General features: G+C 44.7%; 1 protein-coding gene across 5 annotated transcripts in view; it reads right to left on the bottom strand.

The window, feature by feature from the left end:
* Positions 1-24338, bottom strand: part of TANC1 (tetratricopeptide repeat, ankyrin repeat and coiled-coil containing 1) — a 229378-nt gene that overhangs the window by 59908 nt on the left and 145132 nt on the right. For 4 of the 5 annotated variants that reach the window (XM_060016745.1, XM_060016743.1, XM_060016742.1 and 1 more), the window contains exons 5-7: positions 18937-19067; positions 17711-17897; positions 4157-4420 (exon numbers count right to left, since the gene is read on the bottom strand). In XM_060016745.1, coding sequence (XP_059872728.1) covers positions 4157-4420; positions 17711-17897; positions 18937-19067 — 582 coding nt within the window. The remainder of the gene's footprint in view (positions 1-4156; positions 4421-17710; positions 17898-18936; positions 19068-24338) is intronic. The other variant, XM_060016744.1, reaches the window with a different exon arrangement.

Genomic DNA, 24338 nt, shown 5'->3' on the forward strand with positions numbered 1-24338 from the left:
CTTAGCACCGCACCCAGGAGACGCCCACCCAGCTGATCAGGTGACTAGGCTGACGTGCTGTCCTCTCACACGTGCCTACGGATACTCGGACACTACAAAAATTAGTTCGCTTCTGGTATTTAACAGTAAGTGCTTTCAAAAGTCTGAACGCTATACAGGGCCCAGAAAAATCAGAGAGGAAACAATAATTTCATGCTGCAATAAACCTACTGCTAGTATCCCTACAGTTAAATTAATTATAATTAATTTATACTCACTGCATACATACATTGTGTCTAACATCTGGGTGAGAGGTACATTTTAAGACGCTGCAGGACAGAGGGTTTTTTTGGGGGGAAAAGGGGATGGGGTGGAGTAGGTGGAGTGAGAAGCACAGGGAGACTTCTCTAAGCTGAGCAAAGGGAAACATCTGTGGAAACACCATGGATTAACCTATCAAAGGTAAATACCATTAAGTCCAGGGCAATTACCAGTTAGAGTTTCAAGAAAATTGGTTGGTAATTTTGCTTGTTGATTTCCTACACTAAACACAGTGTTCTGTGATTCACTTAGAATTTCAAAAGCCAAAAACAGGTAGTCCAAAAGGTAGAACCCAGGGACCTCCCTGGTGAGCCAATGGGTAAGACTCCACGCTCCCAATGCAGGGGGGGCCCAGGTTTGACCCCTGGTGGGGGAACTAGATCCCGCATGCCGCAACTAAGAAGCCCATATGCCGCAACTAAGAAGCCCACATGCTGCAACTAAGAATGGGAGAAAATATTTGCAAATGAAGCAACAGACAAAGGATTAATCCCCCAAATATACAAACAGTTCATGGAGCTCAATATAAAAAAAAAAACAAACAACCCAATCAAAAAATGGGCGGAAGACCTAAACAGACATCTCTCCAAGGAGGACATACAGATGGCCAAGGGGCACATGAAAGGATGCTCAACATCACTAATTATTAGAGAAATGCAAATCAAAACTGCAATGAGGTATCACCTCACACCAGTCAGAATGGCCATCATCAAAAAATCTTCAAACAATAAATGCAATAAATGCTAAAGAGGGTGTGGAGAAAAGGGAACCCTCTTGCACTGCTGGTGGGAATGTAAATTGATACAGCCACTGTGGAGAACGGTATGGAGGTTCCTTAAAAAACCAAAAATAGAACTACCATATGACCCAGCAATCCCACTACTGGGCATATGCCCAGAGAAAACCGTAATTCAAAAAGACACATGCACCCCAATGTTCATTGCAGCACTATTTACAATAGCCAGGACATGCAAGCAACCTAAATGCCCATCGACAGGCGAATGGATAAAGATGATGTGGCTGAGTAAATTACTCAGCCATAAAAAGGAACGAAATTGGGTCATTTGTAGAGATGTGGATGGCTCTAGAGACAGTCATACAGAGTGAAGTAAGCCAGAAAGAGAAAAACAAATATCATATATTAACGCATATATGTGGAACCCAGAAAAATGGTACAGATGAACTGGTTTGCAGGGCAGAAATTGAGACACAGATGTAGGGAGCAAACGTATGAACACCAAGGGGGGAAAGCAGGATGGATCGGGGGTGGTGGTGGTGGGATGAATTGGGAGATTGGGATTGACAGATATACACTAATATGTATAAAATAGATAATAAGAACATGCTGTATAAAAAAATAAAGTAATATTCAAATTTTTTTTAAAAAAGAGTCCGCATGCCACAACAAAAGATGCCACAACGAAGATCTCACGTGCCACAACTAAGACCCAGCGCAGCCAAAATAAATAAATAAATATTTTTAAAAACAGGTAGAACCCAATTATCCAACTTCTGGATTATCCAAGATATCATTTTAAAGGCTTCTCACTCTGCTTTTTAATGAAGGAATAAGGTGTCCGCTTCATACATTTTGATGTGGCATATACAGTAATAACCTGACTGCAGCTTTCTAAATCAATTCCACTCCAACAAATGCTTTTGCAAAGAAAAATCTCTGCAGAGCAAAACAATCACCACAGCTGGCCAACTTACTTTCATCATCTTTGACTAAAAAATTTCGCTGTACGAGACAGTTAACACGGAAGCGACAACTCCAGTTCTTTGTGACAGGCTCAGTGACAGTACAGGCAGGCAGCCTTAGGAACTTGTTTCCATATCCTCACCCCCCAGGGGAACCATGTCCCTTGGGGAAGCTGGCATCACCCTTCCTTCACCTGCTAGTCCTTACTCGGCCCTCGTGTACCAAAATACCTTTCCTATCAAATGGCAATTTCTCTGTGTTTACGTGGACCTTGACATGCAAACGCTTCCAAGAGATTTCAGTATACGGTCCTTCCCATTTTACTTCAATCCTTCGAACACTGAGCGTTGCCTGCTGCCCTGTTTGTAGCAGCCTGCCTTCTAATCCCTAGATAAACAGCTCTGCATATAGTCTATAACCTGAGTCTTTTATTCTTTTCAGTGATACTTGAAAAATCTTGGCATTCCCTCTTAACTGAGGTTCAGCTTTAGGGGTAAGAGGGTGGGCAATGAAGAATCTACCAGACTCCCAGCTTGTTAGCAGAATTGATACTACTATGATGTAAGGCACTTGCCTATTTCCTTCCAAAATACGTTTTTAGTGTATAAAATGTGCAACACGGAGAAATGAGCAAACCCATTAGGCTGGGCAGTCACTGCTCAACACCAGAGGTGAAACCCTCCCAATTCCACAGGAGGTCCAGTTCAAGTGCATCCACAGATGCTAATGAATGAGCACAGCAGAAAGCAGAAAGGCCTGCTCTGTAATCACTGCAGTCTCCTGGAAACGCTCAGCTCATACCCACTGTCACTTCACGTGGCAGGAAACCCCATAAAAGAACATCAAGCAGAAAACATAACCCGAAAGGGGGTCCTTTTACCACTGTTAAGGTAATTTATTAATGTGTTTCCTAATTTTGAAATAGCTTCATTAAACTGAATATGAGTTTGCTATTTTGTTGAAGTCAATAAAGCTATGAAGTCCTGGGATAATACAAATGAACCATTCATCACATCCAGGTAAAAAGGGTCTAAAATGCCTTGGGTGCAACATATTATGCCGTAGATAGTGGGAGGGTGGTGGGAGGACACAAAAGCTTCTGGAAGAATCATCACTCAATACGCATAAAGCTCTCAGTACTTCCCTCTGGCAGGCACGCCAAATCCCTTTGAAAGTGAATTAAGAGTTGTGTCTCTGAACTTTTCCATTAGGGCCATTTATTTATCAGCTGCTTCAGAGCTCCATTGTAAAACACACCCAATAACAACCAGAGCGGCCTGGCACATCCCAAAGGAGCAATATAAAATCACAGAGAAATCCTTTGATGTAGGAAGAAAGATCCTGGGTCCAGGCCTTGGCAGAGGAGAAATTTAAAGGCCTCATTGGTAACAAAGATGATCAAAACAAGTTCCTCTTCTAAATTCAACAGAAGAGCACTGAGTTTAGAAACTTGGGAGCTTAAAGCAGGCACGACAGCTCAGAGGCAGAGTTCCCTTCCCCACCCGCTGAGAACTAGTCTCCTTGCCTCACAACCACTCACTGACCAGTCACCCAGCACCAGTCACCACTTCTGCACTCTCGTCTCAGCTCTGGCTGCCGCATCTTGCTGAAGGGCACGTCTGTCTCACCTATTTTCATTTCCTCTCTTTCCTGCTGCTTGTGTTTTAAACTATGAGCTCCCTTGAAACTGAATTATACAAAAATTGGACCTCGTATCTGTGTGATGGGCCTCAGTTACAAAACCTTAGTTTGAAAGTTGGATTAGAAATTCTTTGAGCTAATATTAACAAACTCATTCTAAACAACAATTCCCATTGACCAAGCTGTAAATCCTCAATTAACTCCGGCTCAAAATAACAAAAAACAAGGACAGAGTTTTTGGTGCTTTCTTCCCTCAAACACAAAGAGCCATACAGTGTAAATATTAGATTTAAAGAATTCCAGGGGGGGAGGGTCACTTAAAGACCATTAAGTGCGGCCTTATGTTTACCCTCATGTTTACAGATGGGTAAACTAAGGCCTACAAAAGGTAAGGGCCTGACCCATGATCACAAGTTTGGCCTGTGTCTGGATTAGATTCCCAAGTGAAGAGAGTGAGCAGGGGGCACCTCAGACCCAGTGAGATCACCCTTCCAGGGAGAGGCGTGGCCTTACCTGCAACTGAGTTGGGCCGTGGCATTATTAGCGAGCTGGAGCTCTGAGAATAAGGGACCGGACCATCTCCAACTGAGGCTTCGGCTTTGGGCAGCACACTCTCCGCTGGCCCAGGGGGCTCCTCTTCTGCCACTGGGGAGCAATTATCTGCCCTGCGGTCATGAAGCACTCCCTTCTGTACCCCTAACCTTAGGCTTCCGTCCTTATTCCATTCCAAACTGGAGCCACTCCGGTCATCATTTTCGGATGAACTTGTAATCGTGGCTGAAATGAGAGACCAAAATACTTTGAAGGAAGCCAGGAATTGCTGGTGCCGTTGAGAGTACACACACACACACACACACACACACGCGCGCGCACACACGCGCGTGCGCGCACACACACACATGCACACACCCTTCCCCATGATCAATGGAAAGCTTTCTGGCCCGCACAGATTTTTATCAAAGTATGTTTCATACAGTGTATTTTAGTAAATTAGAAGAATGTTGCTTATCAGGGGAAATAAACTGCTAAATCAGTCTACAGGGGAGGAAAAAGAAAACTCTGAGAAGAAGATAATGAAAAAGCTGTCTAAAAGTACCTGAGAGCTAACAGTAAATCTATGTAATTTGGAAATGATATAGCCTGTCTTTTTTTGTGGTTTTTTTTTTTTTAGCCTGTCTTTTAACAAAGATGAATTGCTCACAAAAGAATTCAAATCTCATTAAATTCCCTTGAACCTTTAAGTATTTTTCCCAAATTAATAACATTTGTGTATAAAGAAAGGGGGCAGGGCAGCACAATAGTTAATACAGAAAAGATGCAGGAGAAAAATCTATAGAACAAAAACACAATTATTAAGTCAAGCAGAAATTTGATCCTTAGAATTAAACTTTATAACATCTGTTCAAGACGATCCAGAGCGGCTGACGTGACTTTATTCCTTCAGCAGCTCAGAATGGAAACCTCTACGTAACCAGCGCCGGGAATACGCAAGCATGGGAAGGGACACTTGATGGCAGAATTAAAATTTAACCTCTTCTAAGAAAAACAGGATGGAAAAACATCTTGGCAAAAGAGGACGAATATGACGAAGGAAAGCAGCAGCATTCACTCCACACATCTACAAACAGCCACTTCTGACTTAAAGACGCTGAGCCATATGTGATCCGCTTACAAGCAACACTGGCTTGAGTCCTTGAGAAGAGAGGCCAGGTCCTCTGATCTTTATTTGGATCCCAGCAGCTCAGGCCCTTAACTGCAAGACTCAAATGGGAGTGCACAGGGTCAGAGGGCATTCAAGACCCAGCTGCCTGGATGAAGCTGCTTCTTCAACATACCCCGACGATACACACTTTACCAGCAGGCTGGTGAATTAGCGCCAACAGAGTCTGTCATCTAGGATCAAAGGGTCTGAAGGGGTTTGGTTTTGTTTATTTTTACAACGCTCTTTATGGTTTAGAAGTAAGGACAAAACAATTTCCTCCTGTGATGCGACCGACCGCAGGGTATCCTGTCCCAATTCTCAAACTATCTTTGCTCCTGCTGGACTCACCACCCACTGCTTCTCTCCCTGTTTAAAAATCCCTTCTACATGCTGAAGCCTCCTCAGAGGATTCACCACGAGCTGATCCCTTCCTTTTCTGAGCACATACTCAGTGCCCAGTAAATGTTTGCTTATTCAGCGAATGAGCAAATGAACAAACTACATTTAATCTCACTGTTATTGGTTCAGGATTGTTGACATTATGTCTCTAACCAAAGTGTAAGCTGATTTGAGATGGGCCTGTCACATCTTCAGGGTACCTGTCATTACTCCCAGCATTTCCAAGTTTTCTAGCAGGCGTATGAATACTAATCCCTCTATCTATTTGGAATCGATCACAGTCTTCATTGTGTGGTTTTTAAATGGATCATTCATATTAGCATATGTATATTAAGTATGACTCTTTCCATCCTAAAAATGCAGGTGGTGGTAGTAATAGCAGCAGTTGATATTTATTGAAGGTTACTGTATATATCATGGACTGTGCTAAGGGCATCACAGGAATACTCTAATTTATTAATGAGATTATTGCCTCAATGGTAATTAGTTACTAATGATAACCCTATTAATAAGCTGTGACTGTGTTCCAAATTTTCATTTAAAAGTCCAGTGCTCAGGACTCAGAAAGCTTTTCCTGCAGGCATGTTGTCATTAGGTTCCCAGGCTACCCCAACACCTAAGTTACAGAAAGCGGGTGGGGCGACTGGTCTGGTTTTTATGTTGTGGCTGCTTTATCTGGGGGCACACGTTCTTAAGGTGAAAAACAAACAATGTCAGAGTGATGTTCTTTCTCCTTTGCTCTCCCGAAGTGCCAAGCACTTCAGAATCAAACCCCTAAGGATCTGATCCTAACTCAGACCTCAAGCAGTGGGAACAGAAACTGGGACTTCCCTACTCCCTGTGACCAGGGACAGCACCAGAAGCAGGGCTTCCGGAACCCAAGCAGCAGCTAGGCAGGGACATTCTGGTCAGGGCTCACGGGATGCTGGGACAGGCTGAACGCCCAGTTCTGTCAGCAAAGCCACAGGTGCCCAGGCCCTGATGAGTGGCACCATTCAGGTCGTGGCAGTGAGCGGAAGGGAAGCAGGTAGAGGAAGAAGGCCCCCAGGCAGCTGGGAAGAGAAGTCCCAGATGGGGCCACGATTTCAAAAGGAGGATATTACTAGTTTACAGTATGTTTGTAAGGGGGAGACTCTCCCACTGTCCTCAAGAAGTTCAACTAAGGGACGCGTTCCAGAGTCCACACTGAGCAGGGCCCTCTCAGAGGCAGGCAGGTGAGGCGCTCTGAAGCCAGGGCCCTCCCCCAAAGATGCTCCACTAAGATTGCCCCACTTCACAACATTCCTCCCTGGGATCCAGTACCAGACCCAGGCTGACGGCTGGAAGCCCCAGCAGTGAACTTTCATCTCGGTTCAGCTCTGAAGCAGATCCAGTGGGACAGATGAAGGCCCCAGTTCTCCCACACGACCCAGGAAGCACACCAAAGAGGGAAGCTCCACGTCTCCAAGAAAGGGAAAGTATTTCTTATAACACATGACAAGCTACTCAAAAAATACCTATTCTTCTTCCAAGCTAACAGAAATAAATTCCTAATTAAGTTAACCCAGTCACCTTCAAGTTTTAACACACACAGGGCAACATCCTAACTATGATGTTTCTTTTTTAAAAAAAAAAACTCTAAAAAATCAGTGTCATTTGACATTTTCCAGAGACTGGATAATCTTGAAAAGTTCCCTAACAACTCAACTCAAAAATTCTAACATCTTATGACTTCAACTATTATAGATGCCAGTGTTCATCAATTAAGACTTGCCATCATCACTCAGGCTGGGTCCCAGTCACTCTGCAAACACACAGGATTCTGTAAAATGAGCAACTTACCAGGCCTTAAGTTTTACCAAGCTGCGAGCTTAGGCTGTGCCTTACAGGTCAGTATTAAATCAGGTTTGGCACTGCTCATTGATTCTCATGTGCTACTACTTCCGACTCTCCATGTAACTTGAAAATTCCTTTTAGCCAAGGACAGGGGGTTATCTTCCTCTGTAGAAACAGCACATTTAACCAGACCTACTAGTGCACTGGGCTATACCACCTCCAAAGCACTTTCTAATTATGTTAAGACATATACATGATCACCACAACACGAGAGAAGAGGTGGAAAGGCTGAGAACCATCAATCCCACTTTATAGATATGGAAACACACTGGGGAGAAACTGATCTCTCTCTGTCTCTCTCTCTCTCTCTCTCTCTCACACACACACACACACACACACACACACACACACACAGAGTTAGTGGTATGTCCCAGTTCTTTTGACTGCACATGCAGTGTGTATTAAAACTCCCTTTGCCTTGTACAATTCTCAACATGTAAAAGGAGTTCTGTAAAGTATCTGTGGCTAAAAAGTATTTTGCAGTTCATGAAATCTGCCTTGTTAAAAACAGCAGCCCCTGGGCAGGGGCTAGTGGAGAGAGGCCAATCATGGGCTCACAGCAGCCAGGAGGGAGTCTGACTGGGAGGTGGGGGAAGCAGAGAGAGAGACCCACTCAGTCATTAAACGTTTTGCTACATATGGCACTGCAATAAAATGATTCCTTCTCCTTCCCAACTTTCCCTCATCCCCTCTTTGCTTATTGAAGGTTCTTTCATATGTTGAATGTTCACTTGAAACAGAATTTAAAAAAACCAAAAAAACAGTAAAGTCCAGGGCCCAGTAAGTAGTTTGGTGGGATCTAAATCAAGTTGTAGGTTTAAAAGAACATCAAGAAATAAATTAAGGGACTTCCCTGGTGGCACAGTGGTTAAGAATCCGCCTGCCAGTGCAGGGGACATGGGTTCAATCCCTGGTCCAGGAAGATCCCACATGCCATGAAGCAACAAAGCCTGTGCGCCACAACTACTGAGCCCACGCGCCACAACTACTGAAGCCCGTGCACCTAGAGCCTGTGCTCCACAACAAGAGAAGCCACCACAATGAGAAGCCCCGTGCACTGCAACGAAGAATAGCCCCTGCTCACCGCAACTAGAGAAAGCCCACATACAGCAAAGACACAATGCAGCCAAAAATAATAAACAGATAGACAGAAATACATTAAACTATTTAACGTATTAGTCCAGAATTATAGATGGACTAATAGAATTACAGATGGACTAATTATAGATGGACTAATAATTATAGACTAATGCATTAGTCCAGAATTGTTTAGAAACTAAGGGCCACTGATATCAAACGTATACACAGAGCCAAATTCTTCTCTCTCTTAGCTCTGGAAAAGACAAGAGGTGAAAAGTGCAAGGGGCTTGGTTCAAACTTTGGCTTTTCTTCTTTTGAGGACCCACAAGGGGGTATGTCTCTCTGGGCCCACTACTAGGAATGGGCACATTTTTGTCTTACCTTACTGACATCATCTTGTGTGTTTGATTGTATCTCTCCCTTTACACAGGTTACTAGGAATCTTAAAACTTTCTGCCCACTTATAAGCAAAATTAATAAAATCTTATGAACCTGACTGCTGACTTCATCTTTTCTCTCACTCTTTCCCAACTCATACCTTCCCTGAAAAAGAAAAATCTTGTTTTAGCAAATGCCTATGAGCATTTCAAATCCACTAGGGAGGGATGAAATATAAATAAATAAGTATCCCTAGGAAATAAGAACAACAATAGTGGTTAACATGAATATTATAATAGTGTTAATCATGTCCGGGTCCTGTTCCAAACTCTCTCCCTGGGAGAGAAAATTAGATAGAAGGGCATATGTAAAGTGCCTCGTATATCATAAGGACCCAAGAATGCTTTCCTCCCCATACAACTGAAGAAAAATAAAGTAGCACTAATAAAACCCAAACAAACATCTTTCAGCTTCTATATCCAGTTTAATGGTTGACGGGAAGAGTCTAAAAGTTAAAACACGGGACCAAAGAATTAGAGACCAAACAAGAAAGAAGTAGACCGGTTGCTTATGAAAGTGGAGGACGGGAAGAAGTGAGTAAAAAAAGGAAAATCCAACTAGTGCAGACACTGTCTCTTTGACCCGACTGCATAAAGATCATCAGCGACTCTAGAAAGCGAAGAACGTCCCACCGAGGCTGGGGCAAGATCAAAGTGACAGGTCCAGGAAGCCACGGGCCCACCACCTGGTCCTTTGGACCCGACAGCACTCAGTGCACTCCTCTGCTGTGCACTCCTCTGCTGTGTACTCACGCCTCACACGGTTCAGGCTGCCGTGCCACACTCTGGACTTCCCTGAGTGACAAAGGGGGAAGACTGCAAGGATGAAACCAGCCTGCTGGGAACCTTCTGACCAGAAATGCCAGACTGTGCTTCTCCCTCTGCCCCACCCACATACTAACAAACCGCAGGGAACAAAGTCTGAGGCTTGCTGCTCTCACCTCCGGCAGCCCAGGAAGGCGAGCGAAGGCACTCACGTCTGGCAGGATGGGAGCAGGGGGTGGGGGGGTGGCCTGAGTCACCTCTGGCTCTTCCTCTCGCCACTCTGCGTGGACAGCAGCGCGTGGCTCCTCTGGCCAGCCCTGGGGAACCGCCGAGGGCCCTGCGCTTTGGCTAGTGACAGACAGATCTCTGTCCCAAATCTCTGGCTCAGTGCTCACGGCTGTGCACAAGGCGCACTCTGCTGTGACAGGCAGCGAGGCCAGGGGCCCGAGCCACAGCCACGCGGTCACAGCAGCGCTCCGTGGGCAGCTGGGGCGGGGCAGTGGGGGAGGGGAGGACAGGCCTCCTCACTCGGCCACACCATTCCAACCTCAGCCCCACCCCACATGGCCCAGACTCAGTGGGACAGGGCAGGCAGTGGCCTCCGGAGAACGGCCTGCGGACCTGAACAACAGGAAGTTTTCTAGCAACAGCACGTGACACGGTGTCCCCGTAAGGCTTCGCATAACCCGAACACCAAAGGTCTAGACGCTGGCACTTCTGACTTAGTCCAATGACTCCACAGAATTCTGGATTCTTCCAGAAAAAAGCAGAAGGCACTATCAGGGGTTGGTATTATTATGCACCTACGGCATACACCTTCCATCAGAGGGCACTGCCATGTTTTAAACCCTTTTCAGCTAGTGACAACTTGCCCAAGTTTCAAAGGGCAGGAGACCACTCTTTGGTTCCACAGGTAAACAAGTTTTAAAGTAGATACTATGCCTATCTCTGTTGTCCCAGTACTGAAAAAAACGTGCTCCCGGTGTGCAGTCGGGGCCAGTAAATGCTTCCGACAAAACAGCCCGGAGAATCCAACCACGGTCTGAATACAAGTATAGCAAGCGCTTTGCTAACTCGCATCACCGCCAAGGACTCCTTTCCCATGTTAAGTACGTTACCAAATTATATATGTAAAAGCAAATTTTCCTCCTTCACCCAAGAGATTAAAAAGCTTCTATAATTAAGGATGATTTTTTAAATTGCAGGCAGTGTAGCAAAATGAATAGTAACACAGATTTGAAACACTCTAAATAGTTATTACCAAATCAATTTCAAAGCATTTCAATTTAGTAGCAAGCAGGGCAAGACAGGTGGCAACAAAGCAGTATTAGCATAAAATCAAAAGGACAGGAGTTACAACAAGTTAAAAAGGAAAATAAAGTACAATTAATTCCTCTTTGTGTGCCTCTCTCTGCATCTGATCATCTCCCTTGGGACACAAAGTCCAGGAAATAAAAGGTCTAAAGCTACCTCTAGAATCACTTTCATTTTACAAGCCTAGGAAGGCAGAGAAGAGAGATGCAGGAAGATAGAAGTCAGCCCATGGGTAACTTTTCTTTATGTCCTAAGCAACTGGGCAGAAGAACAAATATCATCAAACTCCAGCAAGGATGCTAATCAAGTGTCCGGTATTTCACTGCAAGCCACTTTTGCAGGAGCAATATTCCTGTGACGGTAATTCCCCTGCCTAAATATATACCAACACAGCCAAAAATAAAACAAATAAATTAATTAATTAAAAAAAATGTAGACCTGCCTCCCAGCTTCAAAGTGAGCAGCGGGAGAGCAAATGTAAGCTCCCTCCCCCGCCCCCCCCCCAGAGAAAGGGGAAAGGCAGCAGGAAAAGCCTGAGTTCTTGCTTTACCCTCTTAAAATTCTGAGCACTTAATCATCCTGAAAGCTACCTGGCCTGGTGGAATGCGGGTGGCTCAGGTGTGGGGCAGCAGGGCAGGTGGAGACACACCTGATCTGCCGAGAAGACACACCCAGTGCAGGAGATGGTAGGGTGAGAGGTGAGATATGGCTGTCCTCCACTCAGAACTCCCTCCCCTCCCTTCATGGGGCTGTCCTAACACCAACTCTCAGAAGGAAACCCATCCAACAAGCTATGAAAGCCACTGGGAGATTATAAATGTCAGCAGGTACAAGCAGGTGGCAGAGAAAGGAAATGGAAGGCATGACTGACTTTCAATGGCCTCTCTCTCTGCCAGAATTTTTTAAATTGCTACCTGGAAATCCTTCTCCTGGGCACCTCTATCATTAATGGATAGGAAGGATTTATTATTGTTTTAAATCTTGATAGGAAAGCTGAGTTTTGTTTGTTTCTCCTCATCCAACATCCATCCTCTTTCTCCCTAAATAAATAGCCCATTTCTCTGAAATACATACACACACACATAAAATACTGAACATGATATGGACATAAACAAAAACTAAACAGTACCTTTAAATCAAGAAGTGCTTTAAAGCCTGCTATTCTCAGTGATGTTTTCTTTTTTTTAATCAGATTGGTTTTCACACAGATTCCAATGAATACACAGAGGCATACTATGTTTTATTGCACTTCACAGAAATTGGGTTTTTTTTCAAATTGAAGGTTTGTGGCAACTCGGCATTCAACAAGTCTAAGGGCGCCATTTTTCCAACAGCATCTGCTCACTTCATGTCTATGTGTCACATTTTGGTCATTCTCGAAATATTTCAAATCCTCTACCAACAAAAAGATTACAACTCGCTGAAGGCACCGATGACGGTCAGCATTTTTTAGCAATAACGTATTTTTTAATTAAGGTAAGTACACTGCTTTTTTCTTTAGACATAATGCTGTTGCACACTTAACAGACTACAGTACAACTTTTATACACATTAAAAAACAAAAAAATTTGTGTGACTCGCTTTACTGCGATATTTGCTCTGTTATGGTGGTCTGGAATCAAGCCTGCAGGTCTGCCTGTACTTAATTTTTTTCTAAGCTGGGATTAATAGTCTACAATTTCCATTTGTAACAGTTGGAAGCAAGTTATATTCAAGGGAGTGTCACTAAGAAAAAATGTTCTTTTCACCATGGAGGAAATACCTTTAAATGCTACTTCTTTATAAAGTCTTCCTTTTCAAAGCAAATAATTAAAAAGCTGCTTCATGGTGACTGAGTACAGCTGCTGTCACATTTAGAAGGTTTTCACACTGCAGCTTTGAAAATCAGACACTAACTTCTAGGTAATGCCAATGATTTTATTATGTAAAGAGTAAGGAATTTTACTTTAAAAAAAAAAAAGAGGGCTTCCCTGGTGGCGCAGTGGTTGAGAGTCCGCCTGCCGATGCAGGGGACACGGGTTCGTGCCCCGGTCCAGGAAGATCCCACGTGCCACGGAGCAGCTGGGCCCGTGAGCCATGGCTGCTGAGCCTGCGCGTTGGAGCCTGTGCTCCGCAAGGGAGAGGCCACAGCAGTGAGAGGCCCACGTACCGCAAAAAAAAAAAAAAAAAAAAAAAAGACATTTGTAGGGAATGTAGTTAATCCCATCCAGCTCAGACAGTATTTCTACATGACAGAATTATTAAACTTCTAAAGATATTTATGTTGGAAGAACTTGGAGCTCCTGAAATAGGATGCAGCGGGACTCCCCTCTGCATTACACCATGAACATGGGGCAGTGGGTGGAGAGGGGCCCCGCTAGGCCTTGGCCTCCACAGAGAGGGACTGGAAGGGGCCCAAATAAATTCCTCTACATGGTCATTAGCCTGCCCTTTCTCCTACTAAGCAATTCCCAAAGGAAATTCTCTTCACCTGCAAATGAATCAAAACCAGTAGAAACAGAACCCAGGCAGGGCACCCTGTGGCAGCCTGAGAAGGCTGTCTGGGCACGTGGGAACACAAACTTCCCTTCACAGCATCTGTTGGGCAAAAATATTTAGACTGAATAGAATCATCATGAAGGAAGTCACCTTGAATAGTAAGGGGGAGGCCCAGGAATTTTTAAGGATGGGTTAGCATTGTTAGAAATTTCCCCTAAATAAACTGTGCTAATACTGTACGTGGAGCTCTGGTCTGAGCCCTGGATGGGAGCCTACAGCTTTCCCAAAGCTTGCTATGTCATGAGTTGTGTGCTCTTTACGTCAGCCCACCCCCAAACCTTTGCCACTCCAACCTGAGCTCCATGGGTTGATAAATCTCAAACAACTTCAAATGGAAAATTAAATGGAAAGCCTCTTCCTCCCTTCTCCAGGCCCTGTGTAATCCGGGACATGAATCTTAACCAGCCTGTTTTACAAGCAGCTGCAGGGCCTCCCAAAGCAGGAAGCCAACATATCTCGCCTTCATCGGTGCCCAATGGGATCACTGTGTTCTTGAATATTTTACTCTGTGGAACAGTTAAGATGCCCAAAGGCTACACCTTATAAAAACAGACATGTTCGTCACTGCCCACCCCCCAGCAATCACAGAACCACAACTGAGTCACAGATCCCTGCTCCTTGAAGCGGCAACGGAACCTGCGTACCCTGTACTGATTCAGGAGGAAGCTCGTCCCTCCTCTGGCCCTGCCACGCCCACCTCTTCACAGAGAGCTGTGGGTAAGTCTGCCTGGAGATGAAATGCTTGTTTTTCCTTCTCCTCCCTACCACACCTCCAATGTGTCCCTTGGCAACAGGTTCTAATTCTGCAGGTCCCTGAAGGAGAGAGAACAGAGAAACACTGTCACCAGCACAGGGTTTCCCTCTCGGCCACCTATGGTCCTCGCTCCCTGCAGGAGATCAGGTGACCGGGCACGAAGCACAGTCGCATGAAGCAGGGGGTCTTTGCTGAAAGAGGGACTCAGGAACCTCTTCCCAGTTCCTCCCACTTTCATCTCAATCGTTGCCATTTTTCCTGTTCAGCCGAGTTAAGGGAACATGTTGACTGAGTCAAGGAAGGAAGGACAGCCTCAATGACATGAAGTGGGTCATTTAACTTTAACGACAAGACACAACTTAAAATACAGACGACATGAAAAGACTGGACAATGCCAACTTGGAATGGGAATCCCACATAGCTTCCTTAGAAACCAACTAAACCACTGCCTCCTGCAATGCAACTTGGTAAGTAGCCACAATTCTCTTTCCCTAATTTCTCATGCCCAACACCATGCTAGGAGCCCAGTAGACAGCCAGAATAAGATAAATGAGACCCCCTAACTATGTGGAGACAAAAGTAAATAACAAAACAAAAATAAGTAAACCGAGGGGCTTCCCTGGTGGCGGAATGGTTGAGAATCTGCCTGCCGATGCAGGGGACACGGGTTCGAGCCCTGGTCTGGGAAGATCCCACATGGCGCAGAGCAACTAGGCCCATGAGCCACAACTACTGAGCCTGCGCGTCTGGAGCCTGTGCTCCGCAACAAGAGAGGCCGCGACAGTGAGAGGCCCGCACACCGCGATGAAGAGTGGCCCCCACTAGCTGCAACTAGAGAAAGCCCTCGCACAGAAACGAAGACCCAACACAGCCAAAAATAAAATAAACAAAAAAAAATTAAAAAGAAAAAAATAAGTAAATTGAAAATATTGAGATCTACGGAGAGCATGTAATAGGGGGACTCACTGGTCTGGGCTCAGCAGGGACTGTATTAAATCAAGTACTAATTAAGAGCCTCAATACTCCTGCAGTTCAGTCATTCATTGACAATGCAGAAGACCAACCAGCACCTTTTCTTTTCCCTCTTTAGAACACCTTTAACATAGCAGCAATCTCTCAATGAGAGAAAGAGACAGAGTGAGAATGAATGAATGAATGAGGGTAGTTTTCTGTCATTGAAAGGGTTTCTGTCAAAACAAGAAATTGGCTTGGCCATAATCAGAGGCATGAGACGTCAAGGCCAGAACCCAGAATAAGAAGTAAAAGGCTGTCAAAAAAAAAAAAAAAAATCTGTAGCGCTAGCCAATTTCTTGAAGGAAGACAAACTCTGAGGAGGAGAGGACATTGCAGAAGGCTAAGAATGCTGTAAAGAAAGTCACCTGGAACAGCTAAAGCCACCACGGCTCAAAGTCCGCGCACCGCAACAAAAAGTAGCCCCCAGCTCTTTACGACAGCGCGAGTCTGCGCGCAGCAACGGAGGCCCCAAGCAGCCAAAAATAAATGAATAAATAATTTGTAAAAAGAAAAGAAAGTCATCTGGCTATCACAGAATTAATACCAGAGATCCTTCGGTGGTGGGCAGCTCAGAGAGACGGGGCATGAAAACAGAGGTAACACTGGGAAAAATCTGTTAGACAAAACAGCAGGTGGGGAAGCAGAGTGAGATGAGAAAGGGGAATTAGCAGAATAAGCTCACTGGAAGGGCTTGAAGCTGAGTGAGAAGAATTCAAACCTGCTACAAAAACCACAACCCACCATTCACATGAAATGTCCAGAATGAGCTAGCCGGTCTGTAGAGACAGAAAGTCGATTGCCAGTTGAGTAGGGCTGGGGTATGCGGGGAAACGAGGTGTGACTTCTAAGGGTACAGGGTTTCTTTCTGAAGTGGTAAAAATACTCTGAAATCAGATTGTGGTGACGGTTGCACAGTACTGAATAAACACAGTCCGCTCAATGGTTTAAATGGGTGAATATTATGGTATGCAAATTATATCTCAATGAGACAATTCAAACAAAAAGGAACAAAAACCCATAGAAGATCCCGATCCAAGTGAAAACTGAGGGAAGAGACTGCCTTCCTCGTGCTGACCGGCCCCTCACAGAGCCCACTACCCAGTCCTAGGCATCTCACAGATCTTCTGGGGCAATCGCCAAAATAAAACTGGATGAACCTGCAGAGCTGGGTTTTTCAAATTACACTTGAAAGAAATTGCAGGCGACTGGAGAAAACAAAGCTCAAATGTCACTGCATTTGGTTCCATACATAAAACATAAAATATCCCTCAAAGATATGTGCATCACTTGGGCAACAGGGAGGGGCTGAGCTGTGCAGGAGAGCACTGGTGTCAGACAGCAGCATGGCCTCAGCACACAAGAGACCTGAACGGCTCCCCCGAAAGACACCAGGCTGCAGACTGGGACACACAGGCGCCCAGGCCCTCCTGCAGAAATGCGAACGCACTCTGTCTGGGATAGTATGTAAAGACAAGGGCTCTTAAATTCCCTGGTTGATGCTATTGTGAACATGGGACTAGAAACTACTGACCTAATCAGAAGCCTTACTTTTGATTTCCTTTGAGAAGGAAAGAAGTGTGCAAAGAATTCAATGAAATGTTGCTCAAGTCACCTAGTCAAGCAGCCTAAGGGTCAGGACTACACTCCGTGTCTCCAGACTCTCAGCTCAGCACAAGCACACCTACTTTGTGGGTATGGGCATGGGTGTGTGTGGGCAGTTAGGTTTCCTTAGAAACTCCTGGCCTCCGAACAGTGGTCAGATGCCGTTATAAGAAACTAAAGAACACACACCCAGAAATACGTGGGAGATCAGTGACCTTGAGACTGAGCTGGGAAGACTTCTCAATATGCAGGGATTTCCTTGCCCTACGGTGTGTCCTATCCAGACCCGATCCCCATCAAGTAGAATTGCTCAGTGAGGAGGGAAGATTTTTGTAACTTCCCAGGCCAGACCTGATCTGGAAAATTTTTTACCAAATGAGCCCAGGGTTATAAAAGTAAACACCAAGGAACGTAAAAGCCAATGCTTCATCCTCTCAGCTGTCCATGGAGCCGGTGCTATCTGCAAAGGACAGGGCAGGCCCGACCTTCAGAAACCGCGCATGCTAAAACCCTCTTAAGACGTGCCTGGTGAACGCTCTGGCTGAAACGCAGGGAGCCAGCACATGACCGAGGAGTGAGCTTCTTACCTATGATTCCACTGTCCTTGCTTTCCAGGGTGGAACTAGGGCTGCTAATGGTCTCACAGGGACTTTTGTTGGCTGCCGTCTTGCTGACACAGCTATTCAAGGTCGAGCAGGGGCTATCGGTGCTAGGAGACGCGGTACTGCTTGTAAGTGTGGAGCAAGGACTGATGCCTTGGCTCAGAGCTGTGCACTGGAAGATGAAGGGAAGGAGGAGTTAGCGCAGCTACACATCCCTTTGTTTTTGATGCTGAAACAATGAAACTACAAACCGGAAAATGGGAAACAGTTTTGTTTTGTTCTTCAAATCTAGGGATCTTAATATACACGGTCTTCCAACATTTAAAAGAGAAATCTCCTAGTTCCGTTCCCCCGACTTTGCCATCTTCTTTTTTCTTAAAAGGGCAGTCTTAGAAATAATTTAGTGGGAATGTGCATTTAGTAGAGCAGAAATAGCAAACAGGCAGACTCCCTTTCATTTAACGTCTGCAGAAGACAAATGGGTTCTTTGACCTCTGTGCGTTAAATCTGGGAATTCTGTTTTTGTAATGTTTCACAAGCACTGCAACCTGGTTCGATTCCTTAAGATTTATGGGCTCTGCGATCAGGGGAAGGAGACGGGTGGCCACTGCGATCTTAATCGATGCATGACACCCTCCCTGAGACCCTCGCAGGGGGCAGAGGCTCCGGCCCCTCGTTGCTATTCAGACGTACACTTCTCATCTCAGATGTGGCAGGCTGCTGTTCCCTAGGAAGGGGAGTGCTCCTCCGTAGATGGACCATTTGATCTCATTTTATTTTGTCTCTATATATAATCTCCTATAAATCTTTTCCTCACCCCACTGACCCTCCAAAATTTCAACGGATAAAAATGCACAGGAAAGCGTACACCAAAGCAGCCAGATGAGAAGAACGGTGCTATAAAGATAAAAGTAGTGTCGTTACTAAGGAATTCTCTCAGCCGCTTTAATTCACTCCGCTACTCTTCTCCGGGTGCTGATCAGGTTAATGTGGACATTTTCGTAAATTCTACACCCTTCTGCTTCTCCTCACCGCCCCAACCTCAACTACAAAGATTCACAAACACACTGTTGAAATGAATTTCAACACGCAGCAGCCCAGACTCATTTGGCCCGAACAATGACCTCCCCACTCAGGGAGGGGGGAAGACGGTCATGCCTTCATTCATCCCCTGAGCAAGTATGACATGCAGTGTCCTCCTCGGGCATTACCATGGTTTCGTTTTTTTCTTCAATGGTGATGTGTGTGGAGCTTGGAATCCCTTCTCCCAGTAAAAATCCCAGCCTTGTCAACAGTTCTTGAGCTGCTGGCGAACAGCTCGGTTCGTTATCGGCCTTTGCTTCTGGAAGAAAGAAAGAAAACAATGAAAGACACCCCTCTCTGGAATTTCAGTATCGCATCTGGAGGAGTTGGCATTACAGCTGCCTGTCTGGTGCTTCTGCGTATTTTTATAAAACGCACAAAGTTTGACAATGCTGCCTGTCCGCCAGCAATACATTCTAATTAAGAGACTGTGACAGGTTAAGCAAACAGTAAAAGAGAAACTCCAAGTGCAAAGGGTGAAATTGTTGACCCGAATCAGAAGACACGGTGTCATTTTCTGATGGCAATTCCTACTTCCATGGCATGAAAAATGGGTACTTCAGACACCAAAGGCAGAAAAAGGCCTACTCCTCTTACTCTTGAAGAGCACAGTGTGTCCAATGCCAACAGGAGGCTGAAATAAAGTAAAATCCAAGTGGCATGCTGCCAGAGCTATTAGATGCGGGGGCAGAGGGGGACTGAAATGCAAGCTCTCATTTAACAAGAAAGAGGCATGACCACTTCAGTGGAAACTTCCTGTGCACACCCCCTAGGAGTGAAAGTCAAAACCAGAATTCCAACCCAAGGGTCAATCATCAGGGATCCACATTGAAACAAAGATCTTAAGTCCCAGTGAACTGTGTCCTAAGAGACAGGGCCCAGTAGTACACCCTGCTGTCCATGGGGAGGTGCAGAAAAATGGGTTGTCTTCTCAGCACACTCCACAGTAAGGCTGGAAGCACGTTCCACCTGAAGGTCACAGGGCATGTTTGGATGCCCTAAGCCTGGTCATCTTGCTCGGTGCACTCGAGATAACTTTATTGTTGGACTTGACTTAAATGTTGAGCTGTAGATTAATCTTGTATCCAAAGCCTAAGGGAACTTAATTTTGGTGGACAAAATGATATTCACATCATTCTAACAGCTCTCTTACAGTTTTAAGTCAGCATCCATCAGGGAATGAAATAACGTATAAAGTTAACTGTGCCTACAAAAGTTAGAGCTTAAGAACAACATACAACCCGTAACAGTCGTTCCTCTTAATGTTTTGTTGTTTTTTGTTAATTGTCTAGGTACCTAGATCCATACCTTCATGAACAATTTTCCCTGGATGTGGAAATCTACAGATAATAGGTCACAGAAAAATAAAATGAGGAAAGAACAAATTCGAGATATTACTTTTGAGCTACAACATCAACCCCAAAGTTCAATGCTAACTTTGCCTTTTGTAAGGAACTACAAAAATCAACATAAGCAGAGCTGAGAAGACCATCTGTATTATACTCACCCACATTATGAGTTTTGCTAAGTCATGCTCCCAGGATGGCAGCTGTAAGAGGAACTAGGCTGACTGTATCCTCAAGGAAGGAAAAGTACCCCACCCCTTGGCTTGCTCTCAAAAGCTCCCAATGTTTAGGGTGAGAAGAGCTGTTTCCCAGCTTGGACAGTTTTCAGTTGCTCTAGAATACTGCAGAGATAAAATAACCAAGGCTTGATCGTTGTGGGTTAAAAGAGCCCTGATGTTTCTGGATCATTTGAGATAAACCCATAACACGAAGGAGCAGTGGCCCCAAACCAATGACAGGGGTAAGGAAGCCACCCCAGGGCAGGTCAACCACACCCTCAAAGCCACTCTACAGAAGGTCCCTTCCCACCAGAGATCTCCAACCACATTTTGACTCTTAAGGTACCTGGGCACTGGGGAAAGGAAACCAGGAACCAAACCAAATCAGCATGACCCAGGCACACCCAAGGGCTGGACCACTTCAGAACAGCATCAGTGCCGCCCTCCCCTGCCCCAAGGCTCAGGCGGGGCAGCTACTTTATCTTAGGTGTGGCAGCTGGACAGGAGGGAGAGAACAGGATGCAGCTGGAAAGGGGAAGAAGTGGGTGAGGGGCCAGTACTCAGCACTTTCTCTACTCCACACCCCACTTTCTTTTCAAAACAATCTCTACACTGCTTCCCAATTGTGACCTGCCCCAGAATGTCTAGCTTCTGGTTCAACCTGAAACACTCTGGGGAGAGAGCCAAAAACTACTCCCAGTTGGCAGCTGCCGTCACGAAATTTACCCTGACTACAAACAGGGCCACAGCCAATGGCTCACTCTGAGACCCGCATCCTGTGTAGGTCCTGGGTGGGAGGGGGGCCGGAGGCAGCAGATTCACCCCAGATTGTCAAGGTTTTCATTAAGAAAATAATAATTTTATATACGCATATCACTGTATATATATATATACACACACACACACACACACACACGTGTGTGTGTGTATAAATTCAAAGACAACTAGTCATCTAAACTTCCCCCCTTCAGACAAGCTGGGGAGCAGTGGCCATTCCAGTCTCCTGAAGAGACAAGAGATGCCCAAATTCATCATTAACTTGTTCTCTTAACTGTTCAATCTGGTCTTTGTTGCTACCAACGTTCCAAAAATCTACCCAGGTTTGGGAGGAATGAACAGATGTTCTTTATTGCAGTTTTGGCATCCATTAAGCCACTACAATTTTCTTTCTTCCAGAAGCTTCCCAACTGTCTTTTCATATTACTCTTTCTACTAAAATGTCATCCTAGTGACCTTCCCCTCAGAAGTCGCCTTTGGTCTGAATTCCTTAATCCACGTCAAGCTGTCCGCATCTTTCCTTCCCTAATGCACAGAGTGTCTCTCGCTGAACTTTTCATTCTGGCAGAAGGACCCCTGGGTGAAGTGTGACAGTGCCATTTTGGGGGAGATGAGTTGCCTGGGAACACACACTGATACACTCGACTGTGAAATGGAAATGTATTTGTCCTTCCATAGTCAATTACCAAATACTGAGATTTGAACAGTCAGATAGGATTTTCTTTGAGCTAATGATTCCAGAACGACTCCCAAACCAAAATTCAATGGGATACTCTAGATAGTCTATTTTCATTTGTGTAGTTAATATTAAATCACTCATCAATAATGGGTGTACCTTACCCCACAGCAGTGGGATAAGGGCTGGAGAGAAAGACCTCATCTCTTAGCAATGCTTTCACATCTCATAGATTTAAATAGCCAAAGAACTTATGATGACTGTAGCTGGAGGTGAGAGAGTATCTGGCCTCACACTCCCTAGGAACCCGTTAGGTAAGTGGAGAGCGATATTCCTCCCAATAATGTTCTCATGAAATCCTTGCTATTACACCACTGTGGAATAATCACATGGAGAAAGGCAAAGGGAATTTCTTTGATCACTCCCTGCCTGGCTCTTTTCACCTGTTCACACCTGTTAGATCACATCTGGGGTGCCAACATCCAGGTACGGTCCACAAGGTGACTGGCTCCATCCTAACTTCAAACCTATTTGTCCCCTTAATAACCATCCCCTCACCCTCCCCCCCTACAGACTCAGAGGAAAAGACTTCCCCACACTAAAGCTACTCTGGATCCCTTTCAGCGTGAGCCTCTCTAAACCTCAATTTCCTCATCAGGGAAGTGGCCATCACCTACTTCTTAAAGATTGTGAAGCTCAAAACAAATGTGAGAAACATCTTATGAGCCGAATATCTTTGAGATAAAACACTGTACCAAAGTTGGTCATTAGTTCTACCAATTTTAACACCAAGAGCCCACTTTCTCACTATTACTTCATTTTCTGTTTTCATGGCTTCCTTTCTATATTTAATGTGCATATATTTCTCTTTCCGGAAAAAAAAAATAGTTTTCTGTTTAGAATTTTTCTGCCTTAATTTAACTTTTTCTGAACTCACTATTCCTTCAAGACAACAAATCCCCTCCTGCTATCAAACTGTTCCAACTTGGCCCACACTTAACTGCTTTCATTTCCCATATAATCATTCTGCCTTCTTTAAAGCCAGACGCTATTAGAACCTTGGAAGTGCCTGGGGATTACCAGTGATAATGCCGTCAAGAGAAGCCTTTTCTCCACTCTCAGTCTCCTCAAACTCAACAGAGCGCTGGGCACTGTTGATGACGCTTGGCTATTCACTAGCAGGTAACCGTGAACCACTGACTTAACATCAGCTTCCAAAGACAGTACTTCTGAATCAAGTCTGTTAAGCGAGACACAGCCTTGATTGATGTTAAATCCCTTCCTCTGCCTCTACCTGTCTAGGACCTGCTTCTTGCTCAACCTCTTGCCTTCCTTGCCTTCTACTCCACAAACATTTTCCTGTTTCTTTCTGCTTACTCCTTCTCCTAAGGCATCGCCATTCCCTCCTCCTTTGATTTCCAAAAATACTATTTACAGAGGAGCATCTATCCATGAACCTGATCTGGTTCTATCAATAAGTGGTTTCTAGTCTGGAATACCAAAACATAGTTATCACATTAGTTGTCTTTAGGCTTTTCATCTCATGCATCCCATGCTGAAATTGTTACCAAATCTTACCATTTCCTGTTTCAAAATGTTTCCTGAATTCGCCTTTTTCTCTTCAGTCACACTGCCGCTTTAAGTCCTCATCCTCTCCAGTCTAGATAACTATTAGTCTGTGAATCAATTTTCCCACCTATTTTTATTTTCTCCCTCTCTTTTCCTTCCTCTAAGCCAGTGGTTCTCAAATCTTTTAGTATCAGAGCTCACCGTTAAAAATTAAGAACTCCTGGGCTTCCCTGGTGGCGCAGTGGTTGAGAGTCCGCCTGCCGATGCAGGGGACACGGGTTCGTGCCCCGGTCCGGGAAGATCCCACATGCCGCGGAGCGGCTGGGCTCGTGAGCCATGGCTGCTGAGCCTGCGCGTCTGGAGCCTGTGCTCCGCAACGGGAGAGGCCACAACAGTGAGAGGCCCGCGTACAGAAAAAAAAAAAAAAAAAAAAAATTAAGAACTCCAAAGAGCTTGGCCTTATATGGGTTATGTCTATTGATGTTTAGCATGTTTGAAATTAAAACTAAGAATGTTAAAATCTCTGTTAATCCATTTTAGGTTAATAAAAATTACACTAACAAATAATATTTTTAATAATAACCGTATTTTAATTTAAAAAGTTAAGAATGGCATTGTTTTACATTTTTACAAATTCTTTTTAAGGTCTGATTTAATAGAAGACAGTTGGATTCTAATGTCTACTTCTGCATTCAATCTGTTGTGATAGGTTCTATGGGTTGAAGCATGTGAAGAATTGTGGCTTTAGAGAGCAATGTATTGAATAGTTGGGAAAGGGAGGAACCTTTCCAGTTAATTACATATATTCTTCTTTGACACCTCCCCAATCTGACAAGTAGCAATTTCTTAAAGGTTAGTTCCAATGTTGATCTGAATCTGAATCAGTGAACTTTCTGTACTCTGTTACAGTAAAATCCAATGGTCTGTTTTATGCTTCAAATGGA

The sequence above is a fragment of the Delphinus delphis genome, chromosome 7 (genome assembly GCF_949987515.2).
Source record: "Delphinus delphis chromosome 7, mDelDel1.2, whole genome shotgun sequence".
Classification (NCBI taxonomy): domain Eukaryota; kingdom Metazoa; phylum Chordata; class Mammalia; order Artiodactyla; family Delphinidae; genus Delphinus; species Delphinus delphis.